Below are 21,992 nucleotides of genomic sequence, written 5' to 3'. Positions count from 1 at the left end.
CCCCTGTCCTAATTACTTCTCACACTGAATCATCATTTCGCACTGTTTTCAGCACACTGAGCTGATGAGTTCACTTGAGCTTTTTCACCACCTGGGACTCAGGCTTTCCACCTGAGGTTCAGCCAGGTGAATCATAGCTCAAGGGGGAGAAATAGGTTCTAATTTATGGAACATTTGACTAAAATGTGGGAACTCCCTTCCTTTTCAATACATAGAGGAAGTCCCAAGTAGCTACACCCAAATAGTTATAAGAAACAAAGGGAGGCTTTCTTAGCAAGAACCAACTTCCTTTTGTTGTTGACCTTCTTCTCTGTATGCATGAGCTGCCAATTTTTCTTTTCTTCCAAATATGTCAATGCTGAACAAAATGTTATTTTAAAAAAACATCCGACAACCAATGGGAGATACATGTGTAAATATTTGTACAAGTTGAATGGAGGAGAGGGTATTTTAATATATATATATTTAAATGATGGCTTCATTTTCAGCTTTAAACTACTATGAATGCCTATATATAAGCTAGAAGAAGAAGAAGAAGAGTTTGATTTTGATATCCCGCTTTATCACTACCCTAAGGGATGTGGGTGGAGCTGTGGTCTAAACCACAGAGCCTAGGGCTTGCCGATCAGAAGGTCAGTGGTTTGAATCCCCGCAACGGGGTGAGCTCCCACTGCTTGGTCCCTGCTCCTGCCCACCTAGCAGTTCGAAAGCACGTTGAGTGCAAGTAGATAAATAGGTACTGCTCCGGTGGGAAGGTAAACGGTGTTTCCGTGCGCTGCTCTGGTTTGCCAGAAGCGGCTTAGTCATGCTGGCCACATGACCTGGAAGCCCTACGCCAGCTGCCTCAGTCAATAAAGCGAGATGAGCACCGCAACCCCAGAGTCAGCCACGACTGGACCTAATGGTCAGGGGTACCTTTACCTTTACGGAGTCTCAAAGCAGCTAACATTCTCCTTTCCCTTCCTCCCCCACAACAAACACTCTGTGAGGCGAGTGGGGCTGAGAGACTTCAAAGAAGTGTGACTAGCCCAAGGTCACCCAGCAGCTGTCTGTGGAGGAGCGGAGTCGCGAACCCGGTTCCCCAGATTACGAGACTACTGCTCTTAACCACTACACCACACTGGTTAGTTGGTAAATCCAACTGGCTTTTGGGTCCCTTTTTAGATCCAGGAGCCAATGTATTTCTTTCTTTCTCTGACACACACACACACACACACACACACACTCTGTCATCTGGTCATCTGTGGGGAACCTCTGGTTTTCCAGATGTTGCTGAACTCCATCAGCTCTAGAAAGCATGGCAAGTGGCATGGGATGATGGGCATTGATGTTCCAGGAACACCTGGAGGGCCAAAGGTTCCCCACACCTGTATTAGGCTGACTCCCTCACAAGCCAATAGTGTAGTAGCAAAACAGGGAGATGAACTGTTGTTTCTGTGTTGTGTGATGAGATTCCAGCAACAGCACCTGGAATAATTACAATAATTGCAGTGGAAAAGGAGGCAATGCTTTATAAGGAAAAGATAAACTTTGCATCTGGCACAAGCATGATCAGCATTCAGGTTGCTATTAACTGTTCTTTAAGTGCTTATCATTCACACCTGATTACTAGAATGCACCTGCCAAGCCAATTGCTTGTATCTCAGAACATGGGTAAATGATGGTTCTCTCAGGAAAAAGCAGAGGGACTGAAATGAATCCCACAGTTTCCTTATCCTAGGATTTCCCCCACAACATTCTTTTTGCATAAAGCAGAAAGGTTTGAATTTCTGATGAACAATGGAAGAGCTGTTCCATTTCTTACCACTGAATGACTAGGTTGGATCAAGCAGTGGACACTTCATAACTATTATAATTTTTTAAAACTAAATTAAAAAACAGCTCTTCCACACGCCGCAAAAATTAACATATTAGCACAAGTCAGCTATACCTCATGCCTTCAACATAACTTATTCTCAGTAAATATTGAAAGATCATAGTTCCCACCAAAGAGGAAAAATGACTTCCATATGTTATTATTCCAAATCACATTAATTTGACTAAGCACTAGTCAATAATTAATTAACCACCCAATCAAATAGTCAGCAGTGCTGACTGTTCTCCAGAAGCTGGTTTAGGCTTTCTTCCAGTGCTCCTGAAAACCCCAACGTTCCTGGAACTAGAAAAAGTTTGTGGCCCGCAAAACCTCTGCCCCCCCCAAAAAAACATAACAACATCAACAACAATTTGCTGTTGGCAGTAGTTTGCTTTTGTAAAAAAATAAATAAATAAAATATGGCCACTATTATTCTTGTTATTAAATTTCTATCCTGCCCTCCTTAAGCAGCCACAATCAGGTAGCAGAAACAATCCACTTAAAAATAAGATAAAAACATGTCCCATGGTGGTCTGCTGTCCTGCTGCTGTGTTTCTGAAGGTATGACTATGTGGTGTGCATATCTGACAAATGTGTGTGGGCTAAAGGAGCAGTAACGGGCCGTTAACATGTTGCCCTCCAAGAGCTGGCCAATCTCGAATGAGGCTTTCGGGGCTGAAAGTATTAACCCTCCTTGTTGTAAGACAAACCAATGAACTACTGTGCATTTACTGCATGAACGAAATATTGTTTGGAAAGGCACTTGGGTTTCTGACACCTGTAAACTGAAATAACCACACAGTTAACTGGGGTGTTGTGAGGATTTGGAAAGATTCCAATAAATTATTTCCCTATGCTTGATCTGCGTAAAGTACCATAAGTGATGATATTCTGCCCCACTTAAGTATAACTTTTCGGTATAGTCTGCCCCCCACTTTTAAGCGTAACTTTGTCAAATTAAGTGCCTCCTGATTCTCCAGAAGTCGCTAGTGAGTCCATGCAACTGTGCTCACTGTTCCTTCAAGAACAAGTTAATTGAACTACAGCTCAAGCATTATTTAAAGATTATCTGTAGTGCCACAAATTCCAAGCAGCAAGAGTAGCTGGCGATTTCACCTGAGAACCAATGATTTTATTCACCTAAAAATTAGCTTAGCAGTTACTAATCAGCTTGCAAGGCAAATATAAAGGAAGAAAATCAATTTAAACTCCCTGTTTGAAGCTTGTGCCAGGTCATTACCGAGAAAGCCTAATCTGCTGAATAATTAAGGCTCTGCATTTGTGGAGCGAGGCGAAGGAAACTTTACAGACGAATAATAATTCTGAGCTGCTGTTTTGGCTCTTTTAATCTATAATTAGACTATGCACTTCAAATATAGATATTAACCTGACTCAAGTTTAAAAGGAGAGCCTGTGGAATAGGCTATGTCAAAAAAGCACCTGGGCTTTGACAAGGAAAGTCAATCTGTTTGGGAGGCAACTCTGGTTCAATGTCAACAGCGGCACCTGTCGTTCAACCCGAGAAGAGAATATTACAAGTAAGCAGCTTTGAGAACAAGCAAATCCACCCAACGTAATTATTGATGCTGTAACACCCAAGTTCTGCTTGTTTGTTCTCCCATCAGCACACAGAGGGGAAAGTGGGGCCAAGCTTCCTGGCATCGTGTCTTTTGCCAGCCCTTCCTTCTGCACATTAGTTGAAGAGATCTGAAAGAGGGAACTGCTCTAAGGCTCTTGATCATGCACTGTAGAATAGTGGGTAGACATGGCAGACGACACAGCGATTTCTCCAAAGCAGCTCTTTATTTTGTAAGCTGGAACAGAAAACTGAACAGCAAACAGCTCAGCCGGCCTGCTTTTATAGGCAGCCGGCTGTCAACATTGTAGCAACAACAACCCAGAGTTTCCCGCCTAAAATAACTGACGTGGACCTGAGTGAAAACTATCTACAGACCTGAGTGAAAACTATCTACAGTATCCCCCTGCTGGCCCAGGGTGAACTTCACTACATAAAATGCACGATTCTAAATAGTGCAGTGAGCCCATTCACAGACAACAGGCTCCGTGCTACAGACCTTCCTGAATGAGAGTTGGGCCATGTCAGGCACAGCTAGGATGATCTCCATGTTGGTGGAAGCAGGACCAGAGGAATAAACCATTTCTACACATGTAGCTTTGGGTTACCTCTTTGATATGCAGCTGCACTTGGAAGGCTATTATTCTGCTGCTCAAAAGCAACTGGACCTCACAGGACTAGAATGACCTGTGCAGCCTGCAAAGTAGATCCCCAAGTCAGCTTTTGTGCAGCCTGCCAGCTGCTGTGCTGATACTTCTGAAGCAGGCACAACAAGCATTTGGGTGTGACCTCAGTTGTGCTCGTCATAGCCCAGAAGTAATGTTGGGCTTCTAATTAACTCCAGGGTTTTCTTTAATTTTATTTAAAGCTTGGCAAATGCTTGGAAATTATCCCACGCTCATTCATACTTATCTGATCATACTTTTCTTTCCTATTGGATTTTAACTTTAGTTTGTTCTGAATGTCATACTGTGTTTTGGTTACTGTAAGGTGTCTTGAATTTGATGGGAAGTTTGAGTAACGCCTTTCAAATAAACACACAGTATATACATAACAGACATGTAAATTTGAAATATGGTTTTAAAAGTTGAGCAAGGTCCACACAGGTATTTGAAGTGCATGAACAATTCTGGGCCAGGATACCTAAAGGACTTTCTCCTTCCATGCAAGCCTGCCTACCAAATACCGTATTTTTCGCTCTATAGGACATACCCGACCTCTTTTAGAGGGAGAGAACAAGAAAAAAAATTCTCCCCCTCCCTGGAACAGAGCCCCTTCCATTTCTCCTCCCACTTGGTTGAAGGGGCGCTGCGCAGCTCTCCCTCTCTGCTGAAGCCAGGACAGTGTTGCTCTCCCGGCTTCAGCCTCCGGAGTGCAGCGGGACCTCCCACTGTGTTCCGGAGGATTCAGGCGGCTATCCCTGAAGCCTTCGGAGCTCAGCGCGAGTTCCCACTGCGCTCTGGAGGCTTCAGGTTCCTTTCACTGAAGCCAGGAGTGTCTTGCTCTCCCGGCTTCAGCAAAAGGAACCCGAAGCCTCTGGAGCGCAGCGGGACCTCCAGCTGTGTTCCGGAGGCTTCAGGCGGCTATCCCTGAAGCCTGGAGAGCGAGGGGGGTCGGTGCGCACCGACCCCTCTCGCTCTCCAGGCTTCAGCGAAAGCAACGCGAAGCCTCTGGAGCATGGAGGGAGTGCTCTCTCTGTGCTTCGGAGGCTTTGCGTTGCTATCGCTGAAGCCAAGGAGCCTGCATTCGCTCCATAGGACGCACACACATTTCCCCTTAATTTTTGGAGGGGGAAAAGTACATCCTATAGAGCAAAAAATACGGTAGGTTCTCCTTGGCAGCACAGGTGCAGCTGGTAAAGACATTGGAGCCTTCTCAGTCGCTGCACTTCGTTGTGCAACTCCCTGTTCAATGAGGCTCATCTTGCCACCCCTTCCAGTTTTGATGGCCTTTGGAAATTTTGCAAAGACCTTCCCTTTCTGGGCAGGGTCTTGGCCAGTCAAGTTTAAGTTCCATTGCACTTGTATTCTTCCATTTTAACTTGTAATATTTCTTATTGCTGAGATGTCATTTCTGATTTTTCAATATGTCATAAGCTACCTTAAGCACTTTATTTAAAAATATGGTATTTGAATGCATACACCCACCCACACCCACCCACGCCCAGTCGTACCTTGGAAGTTGAACGTAATCCATTCCGGAAGTCCATTCGACTTCCAAAACATTCAGAAACCAAAGCGTGGCTTGTGATTGGCTGCAGGAAGCCACAGAACTTGCAGAATCCCCATCGGACGTTTGGCTTCCAAAAATAGTTTGCAAACCAGAACAGTCACTTCTGGGTTTGTGGCGTTTGGGAGCCAAAACTTTTGAGAACTAAGCTGTTTGAAAACCAAGGTACGACTGTGTGTGTGTGTGTGTGTGTGTGTGTAGTTTAATTATTCAGGTCAGGTTTTTCTCCATTGGGACACGGGTGGCGCTGTGGGTAAAACCTCAGCGCCTAGGACTTGCCGATCACATGATCGGCGGTTTGAATCCCCGCGGCGGGGTGCGCTCCCGTTGTTCGGTCCCCAGCGCCTGCCAACCTAGCAGTTTGAAAGCACCCCCGGGTGCAAGTAGATAAATAGGGACCGCTTACCAGCGGGAAGGTAAACGGCGTTCCGTGTGCTGCGCTGGCTTGCCAGATGCAGCTTGTCACGCTGGCCACGTGACCCGGAGGTGTCTGCGGATAGCGCTGGCTCCTGGCCTATAGAGTGATATGAGTGCACAACCCTAGAGTCTGGCAAGACTGGCCCGTACGGGCAGGGGTACCTTTACCTTTTACCTTTTCTCCGTCATGCAAAGAGACAAGAAGCTTGACCGTTTACTTACTCTTCTTGGAGAAGAGCTTCTTTCGCCGCCCAATGGGGCTCAGCTTGTATTCATTCTCCTCGCAGTTGCAGTCCTCACTGTTCCTGCTGTAGTATTTGGGCATGAGGTTGGAGACACCTTTGCTGCTTCCTGGAGCTGTAAGGCTGGCCATCCCTTTGCATTTGTGCAGCTTGAGCCTCCCGCTGGCATCTTCCATGCACTGCCATTTCTGAAACGGGAGGGAAATGTTCCCAAAATGGCATGATAGAGGCAAATGTTCTTCTACGTACTTTGGACATTCAAAGTTGGTTGGTGGTATTCTCAGAAAATCAAATCACAATTATCTGTCCCACAGCAGATGTTGTTAATTTGACAGAAACATGATAGTGGTGCAGAAGAGCTGGGGGGGGGGTGTCACATTTGGCAACCAATGCGCCCCATTTGCTTTCAGATAGTACATGGATAGATGAGTCTAAAAAGCCAGGGACACAAATTTTCACGGCCCTCCAGTGGCTATGGTGGCTCATTTACCAGAGGCTTAGTTGGGTTAGAATCAAGTATACCAGGCATAGGCAACCTTCAGCCCTCCAGATGCTTTGGCCTACAACTTCCATGATCCCTAGCTAACAGGACCAGTGGTCAGGGATGATGGGAATTGTAGTCCAAAACATCTGGAGGGCCGAAGGTTGTCTATGCCTGAAGTATACATTTCCAGACTTAACGCTAAATACATTACTTCTGGTAAATGAGCTACAGTGGTATGTCGGGTTACAGACACTTCAGGTTACAGACGCTTCAGGTTACAGACTCCACTAACCCAGAAATAGTACCTCAGGTTAAGAAATTTGCTTCAGGATGAGAACAGAAATTGCGTGGCGGCAGCAGGAGGCCCCATTAGCTAAAGTGGTACCTCAGGTTAAGAACAGTTTCAGGTTAAAAACAGACCTCCAGAACGAATTAAGTTCTTAACCCGAGGTACCACTGTATCTGAAAGCAGAGGGGCGCATTGGTTGCCAGATGTGAAATATATTGGCATTACTTTTAGCTCTCCTACCTCACTGTTACGAAACTTTGAGATAGCAATACATAAATAAAAGGAGATTTTATCAATTTTCCAAAGACTGAAAATAATGTTGCATGTCCAAATTTAACCACCTCATCAAAATGCAACATTGAAGATTGTCTTGTGCAATCTTATGCATGTTTACTCAAAAGCAACATCCACTGTATTTAAGGGCCTGACTTCCTAGTAAGTGTGTTCAGGTTTGATGCCTTAGCGTAAAACTCTGTATCTACTTTTCTGAGAGTAAAGTCTATAGAACTTGGTAGGAAATACTTTTCGGTAGACATTATTATTTTGTTAAAGTCCACCTTCCTCAATCAAGACAGTTGTTGATAGCTCATATTCCTATGCCTTCTTGATATGAAGGATAAGTGAAAATCTCCCCATTTCAGCTGCTATGGAAACTTGGGATATGCTTAAAAGATACTTAAATCCATCAATATCTGCAATGGGTTTTTTAGTTAAAATGAAATGTTAAACATAGCAAAGTAATCTGAAATTTTAGGTATGAAGTGGTTAAGACTTCTAAGGTGCTTTAAAACATTGACGCTGTATGAGATTTAACGAATTTAAGAGGGACTTCAATGGTCAGAATTTGCAACATCCAATATTTTCAACTGAGAAGTTACATGAACAGTGAAATCACAAACTTTAATGAGCATCTCTGCCTGAAATTGATTATTATCAGTACAAGTTCAAAAGGATTGTTAACAACTATTCCAGCTAATTGTGACGGAGGCAATACAGAGTGGAAATAAATTTAAAGTATGATGTGAAATAAAGCCAGGTTCAACAAGTATGGAAACGGAATGAATTGTGGTGGTAGTGTTGTTTTTAAGTAAAGCAACAAATTCTATTTGTAATATTAAAAGCTCTTAAGATAATGCTGCTACTGAACATTAAACAAGGCGAACAAGATAAACAAGGCCAATATTGTTTTCATTTGTAAGACAAGGAGATGGAATTTGTTTCTAAAGTACCTAGCCTCCATATAATCTAGGTTTTTATAGACAAGACCAGCCCCTTAGTTTGTGGCCAAGAAGCTACAGCGAACCACTATGAACTCACACTCTAAACCCCTATATAATTGGTGCCTGATGGTCTATCTCTTTAAAATAAGCTAGTGTCTTCATTCTGCATCAACAGCAGTCTGTGAACTGTCTTCAAAGGCAAAGAAGTAACAGAAGTAAAGTCTTACACTCCCAAAGACAACATGGCCCTAGCACTGAAGGCACAGATACGCAAACAGAATTCACATAAGTATCAGTGGATGCAGAATGCTGATTGGTGCTTGTGTATGTGTTGGGGAGGGGGAGAAAATTGGGTGGGTGGGGTGAACTGAATATCATGGTGGATGAAGGAGGGCAAAACCAACTGACTGAAACACAGGCGCTCTCTTAACTGCAACTTTTTGTTGCAGATCCGTCTTGCTTCCTGAAGAAAAGATTGTTTGTAGGTGATACACATCAAATGTTCAACTATTGAGTGGAATCAGGGGGAAATCTTGATGGCAAGGGCAATAATGACCATGTCTGTGCTTTCTTCTTTCATCCAAGTCTGTTGCTATTTAACCTCTGAAGAGGATTTGTTGGGGGGGGTGGGAGGCAAAAAGATCTTGTGATTGGATTCAATAAACTAAATATGCAATAAAACAGACATATTTCAGTTTTAAATATTAAAGGCTGTCTCTGTTGGTGTTCCAAGTTATGCTGTAGTCTAAAAATATTACCCTCTGGATCCCAATTATTCTGTTACAAATTTCTGGATTTATGACTGTACCATTGGGAAGGATTTTCCAAACTTCTTGTTCTTGTTTTCCGAAGACAGGGACATAGCTCTTACTTGAAGCAACTGTTTACAGCTGGTCATGGCTTTGAGCTAAAGTGAGACTGCATACGATTTCTTTAATTAAAGCAAAACATTTTATTTTATTTTTTGGCAACAGCTTTTCCCTGCTACCTTTTAGTTGCGAAGAATAAATATATTTTTTCTGTTGCCAGCTCTTGCTGAAACCGGTTACCTCCAGTCACTACTGGCTGCAAAATGGTTGTGTTACTGGCACAAACACCTGCTTGGGTAGTTCTTGTTATACCACTGAGGGCATAGCCTTCCTAATGCTCTACACTTACACTAATGTAAGCATTTTAAAACTGAGTTATTTAAAACTAACTTGTTCTGCTTTTCTTTTCTCTCTTTTTCAAAAAAGTTCTTCTGGAGTGCTTTTCTGCAGCACTCTCTGAGTGTTCGTGCAACTAATGCAATTTTTAGGCAGCATTAACTGAACCACAGTTTCCAGTTCACAAGAAGAGAAGTTTCACTTTGTTCTGCACTAGTTCAGCCACATATGGAACACTGTGCCCTTGGGTCTGGGCAAACCATACTTGAAGGAGACAAGTGAAGCCATTGTCATTTGGAATGGATTCAAAGGAGAACAGGAAAAGGGTATGGAGAATAGGCCCTTTTGGAAGAGCCAGCCCTACCATTAGGCAGAGTGAGGCAAACACCTCAGGCAGCAGACGCAGTTGTATGGTAGCATTACCTCCCTGGCCATTCCCCTCCACTGAAAGGCAGAGCTGTGCCTCCTACATGGCCTGTCCTGCACTCCCTACACTAGCCATCGGCCTCAGCTGCAGTGAGGATGTTGTCTCATCACTAGTGTTGAGGCAAAATTAAGCAGCCTGTCCGGTCAGCTTCTGTACACAAAACGGGGGACATCATCTTTGCCGTTGCCTCATACAGCAAAATGTATTGGGCTGCCACTCCCTATTACAGGGGTCAGCAAACTTTTTCAGCAGGGGGCCGGTCCACTGTCCCTCAGACCTTGGGGGGGAGGGGCTGGACTATATTTTGAAAGAAAAAAGAATGAATTCCTATGCCCCATAAATAACCCAGAGATGCATTTTAAATAAAAGCACACATTCTACACATGTAAAAACACCAAGCAGGCCCCACAAATAACCCAGAGATGCATTTTAAATAAAAGGACACATTCTACTCATGTAAAAACATGTTGATTCCTGGACCGCCCACGGGCTGGATTTAGAAGGCGATTGAGCCGGATCCAGCCCCCAGGCCTTAGTTTGCCTACCCATGCCCTATTATAATCAATATGCCACCAATTCAAATTGCTGGTTTTGACCTATAAAGCCTTTAAAACAGCTTCTGAACCCCCATATGAACCAACCCAGGCTGTGTAATCATCATCTGAGGCCCTTCTTTGTGCACCTCCTCTACGAGCGGCCTGGAGGATGGCAACATTAGAATGGGCCTTTTCTGCTGTGGCTCCCCATTTGTAGAATGCTTTCCCCAGGACGACTCACCTGGCACCTTCATTATATATCTATAGGCACCAAGTGAAAACATTCCTCTTCTCCTAGGCCTTTGACTAATTAAATAACCTATGGCCTTTTAAACTGGGGGGAGGGGTGTTGTTGTTGTTTGTGTGTGTGTTTTTATACTGTGATCCTCAGATGAAGAGTGATATAGAAATTCATAAACAAGATACAATGGCTTCTAAGTATGAAATCCTTTATAAAATAAGACCCTAAGAAGTTCCCTGCTTGATCAGGTCACAGGTCCATCTAATTCAGCATCCTGTTCCCACAGTAGCCAACCAGATGCCTAAGTGAAGCCCACAAACATGTCCTGAGTTGCAACAGCATGCTCATCTTCTGTGGTTTCCAGCAACTAATATAGTGGTGCCTCACAAGACGAAATTAATCCGTTCCGCCAGTCTCTTCGTCTTGCGGTTTTTTTTGTCTTGCGAAGCACGGCTATTAGCGGTTTAGCCAATTAGCGCTATTGGCAGTTTAGCGGCTTAGTGGCTATTAGCGGCTTAGCAGCTATTAGCGGCTTAGAAAAAGGGGGGGGGAAGGGAAAAAACTCACAAGAACTCGCAAGACGTTTTCGTCTTGCAAAGCAAGCCCATAGGGAAATTCGTCTTGCGAAGCACCTCAAAAGACTGAAAACTCTTTCGTCTTGCGAGGCATTCGTCTTGCGGGGCACCACTGTATTCAGAGGCACACTGCCTCTTCACATAATTAAAATAAACAATGAAACAATGCTGAAATGTTGAAGGAAAAGACTGAGGTGCAGGCAGATGACAGGAAAACACTTCAGACACCTGAATGGTTGTCCTATTGAGAAGAACAATGGTTTTTCCTTTGCCACACTGGAAAAGATTATGTTCTAGTGGGGTAGATTTTGGCTGAATATTGGAAGAAGCTTCTTGACAGTAAGAGAAGATCAACAATGGAACAAGTTACCTAGAGAGTTTGTGGGCTCCTTCTTCCTGGAAATCTATAAACAAAAGCTGGAGGGCAATAGGCTCTAACTCGTCATTTCCTGCACTAGTTTGATTAAATGATCTGCAAGCCCCTCATCCCCATCACAGCTTGATGAGTCAAATGAAGTAAACACAAGAAAAACTACCCTCCACACCCCCTACAACAATGTTTTGTCTCTGCCTTAGTTTGAATCTGTAGGCACTCAACTTTAGTGAGAAAGTAGTTAGCACTCATAAGCTGCAAATATCTTTGAAAAATCGATCAGGATCAGAATCAAGGAAGAAAGTCTAAATCGTTTCTGCAATCATAGAGATTTTTCAAACGGTCCCTAGTGTGATGGTATCAATTTCTGAATAGGAACAGTGCAGTACTGATCTTGTGCCACATGCCTCTCCCCAAAGTGCCAATTAATATATGCAAAATAGCTATGGCCCTTCTTGAAGTATTTTACGCACTGTGCCAGTTTTGTCACCTGTGTGAGAGCCCCAGTAAATCCCTACTATATTACCCTATAAAGTATGCAAGTCAAAGGTCTCAGTCATTTTTGCTGTGTCATGCATGAAGAATTCCTATATAGTAGAGGAAAATCACAAAACTAGTATATTACTTTGGTCATCTGGTGACATCAAACAGGCCCTATATTCACACTCTGACACCTTCAGCAGCCATGAGGGCATAACTTAAGAAGGAAGCAGTCAATCAGGTCTTGGCAAGGGTAAAGGGATAGGCCTGGAGGCTGCAGATAATACACTGAAATATGTCAGTCAGTTTCTTCCACTGATTAAACCAATTCCTTTGCTCAGCTCTGCTAAATTCTTAATGCAAGTAAGGTTTATTTAAATGGAATTAAAAGGGAATCTGGCCCTTTGTAGTAATGCCTCACTGTTATTAGCTGTAAGCAACTATGTTCCCCTGTAAGTGCATGTAAGCTTCTAGCTCCTCCACTTCATTCCAATAACACATTCATTAAAGCGACTCAACAGATGCAGCATGATAATATTAGTAGCTGAAGAGAGTCCAGCAAACTGCAGGAAATTGCACCCCCCCCCAATAAAACTATTTCTAAGAAAGTGTTATTAATGTCATCCCTCACATCACTGACTTATACAGATGAGTATATGGAAGTCATGTGGTCTAAAATCCCAAATAGCACTCAGTCTTTATTCTAGTAACGGCAGCCAGAATTTGCCCCAAAATGGGAGGAAGCAACAGCTGGCTACTAGGCAAACATATTTAGCCAGAGTTTGCATGGTATTTTAACTATTCTTTTAAAAACCAATACTGTTTCAAACTTCAACGGCATATGCTATTAATTTGTTTTCTTCCTGGAAAGAATATGGCACTCGGCACAATATTATGACAAAAGGTCAAGATAACTTCAAGAGGACCCAAATTCGATTTTGACAGTATGAACAGTTAGGCTTGACTTAAGCGATCCTGGTTTACATGTCTGAAGAATATTATGTGTATTTTGCTAAAACATTTCTACAAATATCTGAAAACTGTCTTGCATAGGAAGATACTAGTTTTGTGATTTAATATTGCAATTCATACCTTCCATTTAAGTGTGGATGTCCATGTTTAGTTAAAGTTTGCATAAACTACCAATTTCAGATTATCGTAGGACGAAATCCTCCTTTTCCCATAAGCTCGCATGCCATTACGTCACCTAATTTCCTTAGCGGGTCCTGCTCCTTTAATATTTGCATAGCCCCCATTGCCAGACGCACACCAGATTTTGTACTTCTGCTGAGAAGCCTTGACCTCCTTCCAAATCCCCTGCCTCCACACCAAGTGGCTTTGCATCGCTGCCCTTCACAGCTTTCCTGCAACTGCAGCAATTACAGATGTTAACTCAAACTCATTACTCGGGGCTCCAATCAGGGATAAATAGCTGTGACCTTCCTGGAAGGATTTTTTCTATTACTGGATGCAGTTTGCTTGTTTCGGTAACTAGACACACAGTCTTAATCTTAGAACACTGTTACATCAATAAAAAGGCACAGAAACAAAGAATACAATCCTATACACATTTATTCAGAAGTAAGTCCCACTGAACTCAGTAGGGCTTCTTCGTGAGCATATACACACGGGATTGTGCTGTTAATCAGCATAAAGGTAAAGGTAAAGGTAAAGGGACCCCTGACCATTAGGTCCAGTCATGGCCGACTCTGGGGTTGTGGCGCTCATCTCGCTTTATTGGCTGAGGGAGTTGGCATACAGCTTCCGGGTCATGTGGCCAGCCGTTTACCTTCCCGCCAGAGTGGTACCTTATCTACTTGCACTTTGACGTTCTTTCGAATTGCTAGTTTGGCAGGAGCAGGGACCGAGCAATGGGAGTTCACCCCATCTCAAGGATTCGAACCACTGACCTTCTGATTGGCAAGCCCTAGGCTCTGTGGTTTAACCCACAGTGCCACCTGTGTTCCGTTAATCAGTATAGCCAGCCTTAATTTAAACACGTGGAACACCACATGGACTGGGTCCAAAGGAGCACTTCACTCTGGTTCCCTCCTCAAAATAAGAAGTGCAGCTTGCCCATTTACTGGCACCATGGTTATTTTCTGTTTCTCCCACTCCCCCACCTTGGGTTCAGCTTGTGCCTACCTGTTCTGGGGGTAGTCGCTTGGTATGGATGATCTCGGCCACCATATTCAGGATTCTGGGAGAATGTTTCCATCAGCCTAATTGGCCTCATCTGAAGGTTTTGCCTTCCTCATAGCAATTATCACAACTTTGGTGGATTAGGCATTGGGTAAAGCCTTTAGTCATGGTAGGAGCAGAGGTTGCATGTTTTTGCCTGCCCCTCTGGGGAAATGGGGTATCCCATTAAAGGGATTGAGGAATAAGTGCTTCTGTCCAGATGCCCAGGCAGGGGCTAAAGCCATAGCACTCAATGCAGGCAAGAAGGCACCTAACTTAATGTACGTTATAGGGCTTCTCCAACTCTGGATTGACCCCTAGAAAACATCTAACAAGCGGGCTGGTTGATATCGGATATGCCCAATACCTAAGCCTCATCCCCTTACATCTGTAATCAATAAAGCTGGGGTCAAATTCAGTGCAAAAGAATGTTGTCATGTGTGGTCCTTTGATCTCAGGTGGAGGGGCAGTTTCATGCCACTTTGGCACGCAACAGGCCACTGGTCCAGATGGGCTTTGGTATGATCCAGTACCCCTTCTTATGTTCTTAACATAGCAAAGGCATGGAGTTGTATGCTACTCAGCATAAAAATGTCACCTATTTAACCTCTTGCACCTCAGATTTACAATTCTCCTTCTCTGTGCTTGAATGCACTTATGAGTACGAACGTGTCCTTTATCACGTATGTAAGCCTTGCAGCTGAAGACAGCACTTAATATGTTTCACAAAATGGACTCTAGTACCGATAAGCTTCTGCCACAATGAACTTGTTGGCTTTAAGTTGCCACAAGTCTTTTTTTCTTCTTCTTTTCAAAAGTGTTTTGAAAAACTAACCCAAAAGACAAACCTCCAAAGTGCAGTGAATAATTTATTTGAGGAACAGGGGCAGTGGGGAATCACTTAAGAAATAACCAGAGTGTTTCGTGTAAGCCACTCATCCTCAAGGGCAATTTTGATCCTATTCTCTCCTCTGGGGGTGGGGTGGGGGAGAGACGCTGCTCTCTTTATACGACTTGGAATATGCTTAGCACCTTGTAAAAAAACACTTTGTGGTGGAGGATGTGAGTTGCTGCCTGAATCTATCCACAGCTGCCAAGCAAGTTTCAGGGAAGCATAAGGTGAGCTTAAGGGATTCTTCAACGGTATATCAAGGGGCAGCTTCAAATATTAGCTTCAATCAGTCACAGGAACAATCAGGAACAGTTAAGAAGTATACTCTGGAAATGTGATCCCCAGTCTCATACCAGACTTTAAAATTAGATTGTTAATGAGTTGTTTAAAATGAAGAGTCTTACAGGTGGAGTTCACAAGTTTTCAAGGATGGAACTCTGTTGGTTATCTGCCACTTATCACCAGCAGGTACTTATCTCATTGGAAAGTGTTTTCTAGTGCTTGACAGACAATGGAAGATGTAGAAGTTTCTGTCGTACAAAGAAGCATTTGTAGACCAGCAGTGAGGTAGAGGTGTTCAAAAAAAGTTATGGAAGCTTTCACAAAGTTTGCAGAATGCCAAAGACAGAGAGGTGTCAAAGACTGGAGTATGGACCTAAAACAACTGTTCATCTGACACAGTGAAACTGTTCTTGAGATCTTATACAGGAGTTACACATCTTCAAGTCATCTCATCCTTCCTATGCAGTGCCTGCCTGATTTATTAAAATGACAATAAGTATAAAGCTGAGTTCAAAGTGCTGGTTTTGACCCAGAAAGTCCCATGACCCCAATATGAGCTTACTCAGACCCTTTGGTCTTCACCAGAGGCCCTGCCCCCAGGTGCCCCCTCTGAGGCAAAAAGTTGGAGGGTGGAAATGAGGGAGAGGGTGTTCTCAGACTGTGAGGTCTGTCTGGTGCCATCATTAACATCCTTTTGGCACCACGTAGAAACCTATCTTATCTCCCAGGCATTTGATAGATTATGATTACTTTGCTGTTTATTGGTTATATGCTTTTGCTGCTCTTTTATAAGTTTTATGGGCTTATTGCATGGTAATGTGTTTTAAAAAATCTATTCTATGCTTTATGCTCTTAAAATTGTGTAGGTTGCTTAGAGACCCCTTAAGCATCAAGTGGCCAGTAAACTGACCATCATCCAAATTCAATACAAGAATGAATTCACCCTGAAAGCCTTCCAGTCAAGTGGATGAAACCACAGGAACAAAATCTTTATAAACTTTGCAAAATTATTGGAACAGAGTTTTCACTCAACTGTTATGATGATGCTACACTACAGCTTCTGGGAATGCTGTACAGATGAGAGATGTTACCGTAACTGGCTCTTAAAAGAGCTTACTAAGCAGACAGAAGTGTCTGTTTCAGGATGCAGGGCTGAGAAAGATCTTGTTCCTAAGGCTTTAGAGCGCTGTTGCCAGTCAGGATAAAGCTAGCAAGACAATTGCATGTACATTACACCTCAAGGTTTGCTAGTCTAGGGTTGTTGTTATTTTAAATCAAAAGCAGTCACAGGAGACTGCAATTCTGAGCAAAACACCTGCATGGTGAAGTGAGAGAGAACTGCTCTTTTTTTCCTCTGCTGATTTTTCTGCTCAGCACCAACCTGTGGTTTCTTCCCTCCTCCAACCTACCCCTTAACATGGGAAAGCTGTGGGGTCGTGGTGGTTATGATTAGAATAACTGCTGGAGGAGAAAAGGATTTAAGAGCCTTTCCACATAAGCATTGGCCTGCCCCTCTAGATTATAGCCTCCTGCAGCTGCATTTGGATTTAAGTAGTGGTGGGAATCCCTGGAGGAAATGCATAGGCAACAGCTTCCCAGATGTACAGTATCCATGGGTATAGAATGCAGGTGGATCTGGCATGGCAAGTTCTACCTCCAGATGATATGCATTCATCCAGATGTCTATAAAGAGTCCTTGCATGGATGGCTCTATGCGCGTGTTTGGGAACTGTCTATAGGTGTTGCACGTACAACTGGGAACCACACAATCAAGAAACAGCTTTATGCATAGGTGCCCTTTACAGATGTCTGATGCCCATGAATTGGGAGCGCTGCTACACCTGATCTATATGGGCTTACTGAACTGGCAGATATGGTTAGTCAAGACCAAATATCTTATTCCGTATAAAGGAAGCTCCCTATATTCTGATGCATAGCTACACAAATCATATAGATATGCATATCTTTGTGAAACTAAGCAATGTAAAAATAATAATAATGATTTTTTGGGTGCGCTACAGTATATAAAAAACCCACCATAAAAGGTTAGCTATACAGAGAGGTAAGAGCAGTTTTATCTTTCAGACACATTCTCCACACCCCACAAAGAGACTTGTTTTTTTGCCTAGATAGAGCTACAGGTGTAGAAGAGGGGCTTGATATATGATGGGGAAGGGTGACTATTTGAAAATCAGCCCTGACTCTAATCAACTTGATTGCTGCAGGTTCTGTTGATGTCTATGTTGCTCAATTCCATCCCATTCACACTGAAAACTCTAAAACAATCCTTCCATTCCTTGATAACTAATATATAGATGACAGCGATTTTTATCATTTCCCTATTTGCCAGCAGTAAGGCTATTTTTACTCACTATCCACAGACACCACATAAACATTTTATTATCCTTAAAAGAAAAAGAAAAGGAACAGGCAAGGTGACACGTGCAATGCTTGGATGGAAGGCTGTTTACCGTAAGTAATCCTGAATAGCCTGAATAGTAAACTTGAAGAGTTTGTACCAAAACCATACAGCAGTAACTTCATTTACTGACCCTTTTCTGTACATCTGGACTTTTAAAAAAGGAAATGAATATTAATATGAAAAAGGAAGAGAACATGAAGGTCCGCTAAGCTGAATTTGAGAAGGAACTGAAATAGAGACGTAATTCAGCTCTGAAATATTTCTCCTTGTTTGACTAAGATTCCAGGGGAAATCTTGGCCTCTTGCCCTGCAGATACATTTTCTTCTACTGCTGGAAGAGCAACAGAAAGGAAAGCTAGCTCTAAAATATTCAGTCCATCTGTTGTAAGATGGATAACAGAGTAAAGGAACCTCCTAAATCATTGCTATGCTTTAGACTTGTGGTGCAGATACTCACCTGCCCAAGCTGTTCACAAGCACTTTGATACTCAGCTCGCTGGCAGAGGTCTTTCACCCGTTGGTACTTGGGCAGGAAATTTTCTTCTTGAGCATCCATTTTCTCATTCTCTCTCTTGTGTAACAGTTTCCTGAAAAGGGAAGAACATGCACAGCTCTGTAAAGGCTGCATCCTCTTCCAAGAAGTTCACATAATCTTTGCTCGTGAAGAGTGAGACCATCTCTACCATTTCCCATTGAATAACGAGTGAGGAGCGATTGAGCACTAGCCGCATGGCAATTCAGTGAGGAGGGCCAAGGACATGGCAGCAAGGCCAGGGCCCAGAGACCCCAGGCAGCGCAGGATGGGGAGCCAGGAGTCGGGCCCACCATGGAAGCTGGCGCCTGTTTGGGGGTGCCAAGTTCACCCCCCTCAAAATTGTGTTCCTGGGACCATGGCCCTCCGTTCCCCCCACAGTATGCCCGTGCACAGGACAGTATAGGATACAATCCAAAGAAGCTTACTGGGTGACCAGTCACACTCTCTGAAGCTTTACCAATCACACGGTATTTGCAAGATTAAAATGGATAGTTGGGACATCATGTTCTCTGCTTTAAGCTCCTTGGAAAAAAAGCAGGATATATAGGCAAGAAATAATTAAAAAATGCATTTTCATTAAGTAGGAAAGTAGACTGCCTATTTCATGTGTCTCTCATAGATTTTACAGCAGTTCCAATGAAAATGAAAAATGCCAACAACAAAACATTGAAACTACTAATACGACTTTGCCTTTTTGATGAATTAAGTAATTTCACAAATGCCAAATGGAAAAGACTAATTAATGATCTTGCCAAGGAAAGTTGTACAGGTACAACTCTTCTTTTGCTGCAATGATTCCTTTAAGACAGGCTTCCTCAACCTCGGCCCTCCAGATGTTTTTGGCCTACAACTCCCATGATCCCTAGCTAGCAGGACCAGTGGTCAGGGATGATGGGAACTGTAGTCTCAAAACATCTGGGGGGCTGGAGTTGAAGAAGCCTGCTTTAGGAGGTCAGAACTCTCCAGAACAAAACACAATCACCACCTATCACTTACCCTCTTTCCACCAAGAAGGAGTCCCTCCAGACCTTCATCTTCTTTTTCAAATGGAACCTGAGGGGGGAAAAAAACTTAATTTGAAAATCGAACTAGATCTGGGGACAGGATTTGGCTTCTCCCTTGAAGATGTGTGATTAGAAAGCAAATGGCAAACATGCATTTTCAGCCTCAGCTATGAGATGATATGGCAACTTTTTTGTTCACTATGGCAAGGCCTGTGTAAGTCCCACAGAATGGGATAGAAAAGTACCACTGACTCACAGACCTGCTGCAGACATATTGTTTAATCACAACTGCTTAAAGTACTTGGCGATCTGCAGGAAATGTTGGGCTCTGTTTAATGCATTTCCCATCCTTACCTATTGACCGGTCTTTCAGAATCCAGCAGCTTTAGAATGGATTTCCCATCCATGTCAGGTGGAATGTCCAGGCCAGCAATGTCTAGAATTGTAGGAGCAAGATCGATGTTCAATACAATGTGAGGATTCCTGAAAAGAAACATATTCAGAAAACCTTTATCAAACATCTGCAACGGTAACTCCAACGTAAGACCACAGAAGACACAGAATACTTGAAAGGCACCCAGGGGCTAAACTCAAATAGTTGGAAATCAAGCACAATTACACGTTGAAGCCGAATATGAGAAGCCATTTACAAGCTGAAGAAAGGTCAGGGGAGACTACCTCGGAAAGTGGTGGACTCTCCTTCACTAGAGATTTTTCTAGCAGAGCTTGGATGGCCATCGGTCAAGGATTCCTTAGCTGTGATCCCTGCACTGCAGGGGGCTGGATTGGATGACCCTTGGGGTCCCTTCCCACTCTACAATTCTCCACCATTTTGAGAATCAATCCTTGTCTTGTAGTTCAGGTTTTACCAAAGAGGGAATCTAGCTCTGGCAGTTTTAGGAAACAGTGGGTTGTTCTAAGTTAATGGACATTAATAACTTGGCTTTATTAATTTCTACAGGTCTCCTCTGAGTCGGACTATCACTGGATAACCCAGTGTAAAAGATAATATTGGCACTCACTGAAGTGGGATTGTGCAAGCAACAGCAGATACTGTACTATACTAGACTATTGGTCCTTCTACGCTAGTGCAATATTGTCTGTTCCCACTGCTTGTGGCTCTCCAGGGTCTCAGGCAGAGAGAGACACCATTCCCATTATCTGCCACCTGATCCTTTCAACCGGAGATGCCAAAGATTGAACCCAAGAGTTATGCATGCAAACAAAACATGTATCTCACCACTGAGCTATGGTACCATCACTTGGAACAGGAAATCTTTGGCTGTCCAGATGTGGCTGGGAGGCCAGCTCCCCTCAGCTACAACCAGCATGACCAATGGTGAGGGATTGTGGGAGTTGCAGTCCAACAACATCTGGAGGGTCAAAGGTTCAAATGACCCATCCCACTACCCACTGGGGATAGATTTAGAAGACAGTTGAAGGGTAGATGGCAGCAGGGGGATGGTAACAGACACCAGGCAAGCAAAGGTAAAAAAAAACAAAAACAGAACTAATAGTAAAGGAAGCTCATTTTGCAATAATGCTTAATACTCAGTATCCAGGAAATCAGATTTGCATAAATTTTAAAAGGAAATCTCCCTAGGGTGCAAATGAATAGAAGAGTCACCCCCTGGAAAATTTCCCTTCTAGCACCAAACATCTGCAAGGTGGGATTGGTGGTTGTGCTTATTCAGTTCTTAACAAATCACTAAGTTTGAGCATTCCTCAACACTTAGATAAGACCATAGCTTCCTCACCAGTTTCTCCAAACCTGTGAGATCCACACTTTATCTCCTTGTCATTAAGGGTGGGGATTTAAATGGATATTCCAGAGGCATGCTTACTTATTCACGGCATTCTGCACATGCACTTATAAACTCTCCTTAACATTACCTTCTAAGCAATGGTAAAAGGTAAAGGTACCCCTGACTGCTAGGTCCAGTTGCGGACAACTCTGGGGTTGCATGCTCATCTTGCTCTATAGGCCGAGGGAGCCGGCGTTTGTCCGCAGACAGCTTCCGGGTCATGTGGCCAGCATGACTAAGCCGCTTCTGGAGAACCAGAGCAGTGCATGGAAATGCTGTTTAGCTTCCTGCCGGAGCAGTACCTATTTATCTACTTGTACTTGACTTGCTTTCAAATGGCTAGGTGGGCAGGAGCTGGGACTGAACAACGGGAGCTCACCCCGCCACAGGGATTCAAACTGCTGACCAATGAGTGAATCTAATACTCACAAAGAGGGTGGCTTTCCTCAGGATCCATGCCTTTACCACTTTGGGAAATTATTTAGGAATACTATTTACTTCTATATTTTTTATTATTAGATTTATGTACCGCCTTTCTTCCAAGGAGCTCAAGGCAGTATAAATAGTCCTCTTCCAGCCCTTGTTTGTTTTGGGGGTTGTTTGTTTGTTTGCATTTTTAGCCAGCAGACTTATTTGTCAAAAACCACTGGTTGGCCATCACAAACATAATACATTTTGGCATTTATTTTTTTCATCTGAGAGTGCTACACTTTACATACATTATCCTATATTCCTCAAATCCATCCTGTAGGGTAGCTCATTGTTATCATATCCATACTACA

At 43.3% G+C, this 21,992-nt stretch overlaps 1 protein-coding gene across 6 annotated transcripts in view; it reads right to left on the bottom strand.

Moving 5' to 3' along the window:
* Positions 1 to 21,992, bottom strand: part of SULF2 (sulfatase 2) — a 261,932-nt gene that overhangs the window by 16,046 nt on the left and 223,894 nt on the right. For all 6 annotated transcript variants that reach the window (XM_083746188.1, XM_083746190.1, XM_083746187.1 and 3 more), the window contains 4 exons: positions 19,760 to 19,888; positions 19,398 to 19,454; positions 18,324 to 18,453; positions 6,300 to 6,507 (listed from right to left, as the gene is read on the bottom strand). In XM_083746188.1, coding sequence (XP_083602314.1) covers positions 6,300 to 6,507; positions 18,324 to 18,453; positions 19,398 to 19,454; positions 19,760 to 19,888 — 524 coding nt within the window. The remainder of the gene's footprint in view (positions 1 to 6,299; positions 6,508 to 18,323; positions 18,454 to 19,397; positions 19,455 to 19,759; positions 19,889 to 21,992) is intronic.

The sequence above is a fragment of the Podarcis gaigeae genome (assembly GCF_964106915.1).
Source record: "Podarcis gaigeae genome assembly, chromosome: 6".
Taxonomy (NCBI): domain Eukaryota; kingdom Metazoa; phylum Chordata; class Lepidosauria; order Squamata; family Lacertidae; genus Podarcis; species Podarcis gaigeae.
The sequence above is the reverse complement of the archived record's forward strand: the minus strand, read 5'-3'. Positions and strand labels throughout refer to the sequence as shown.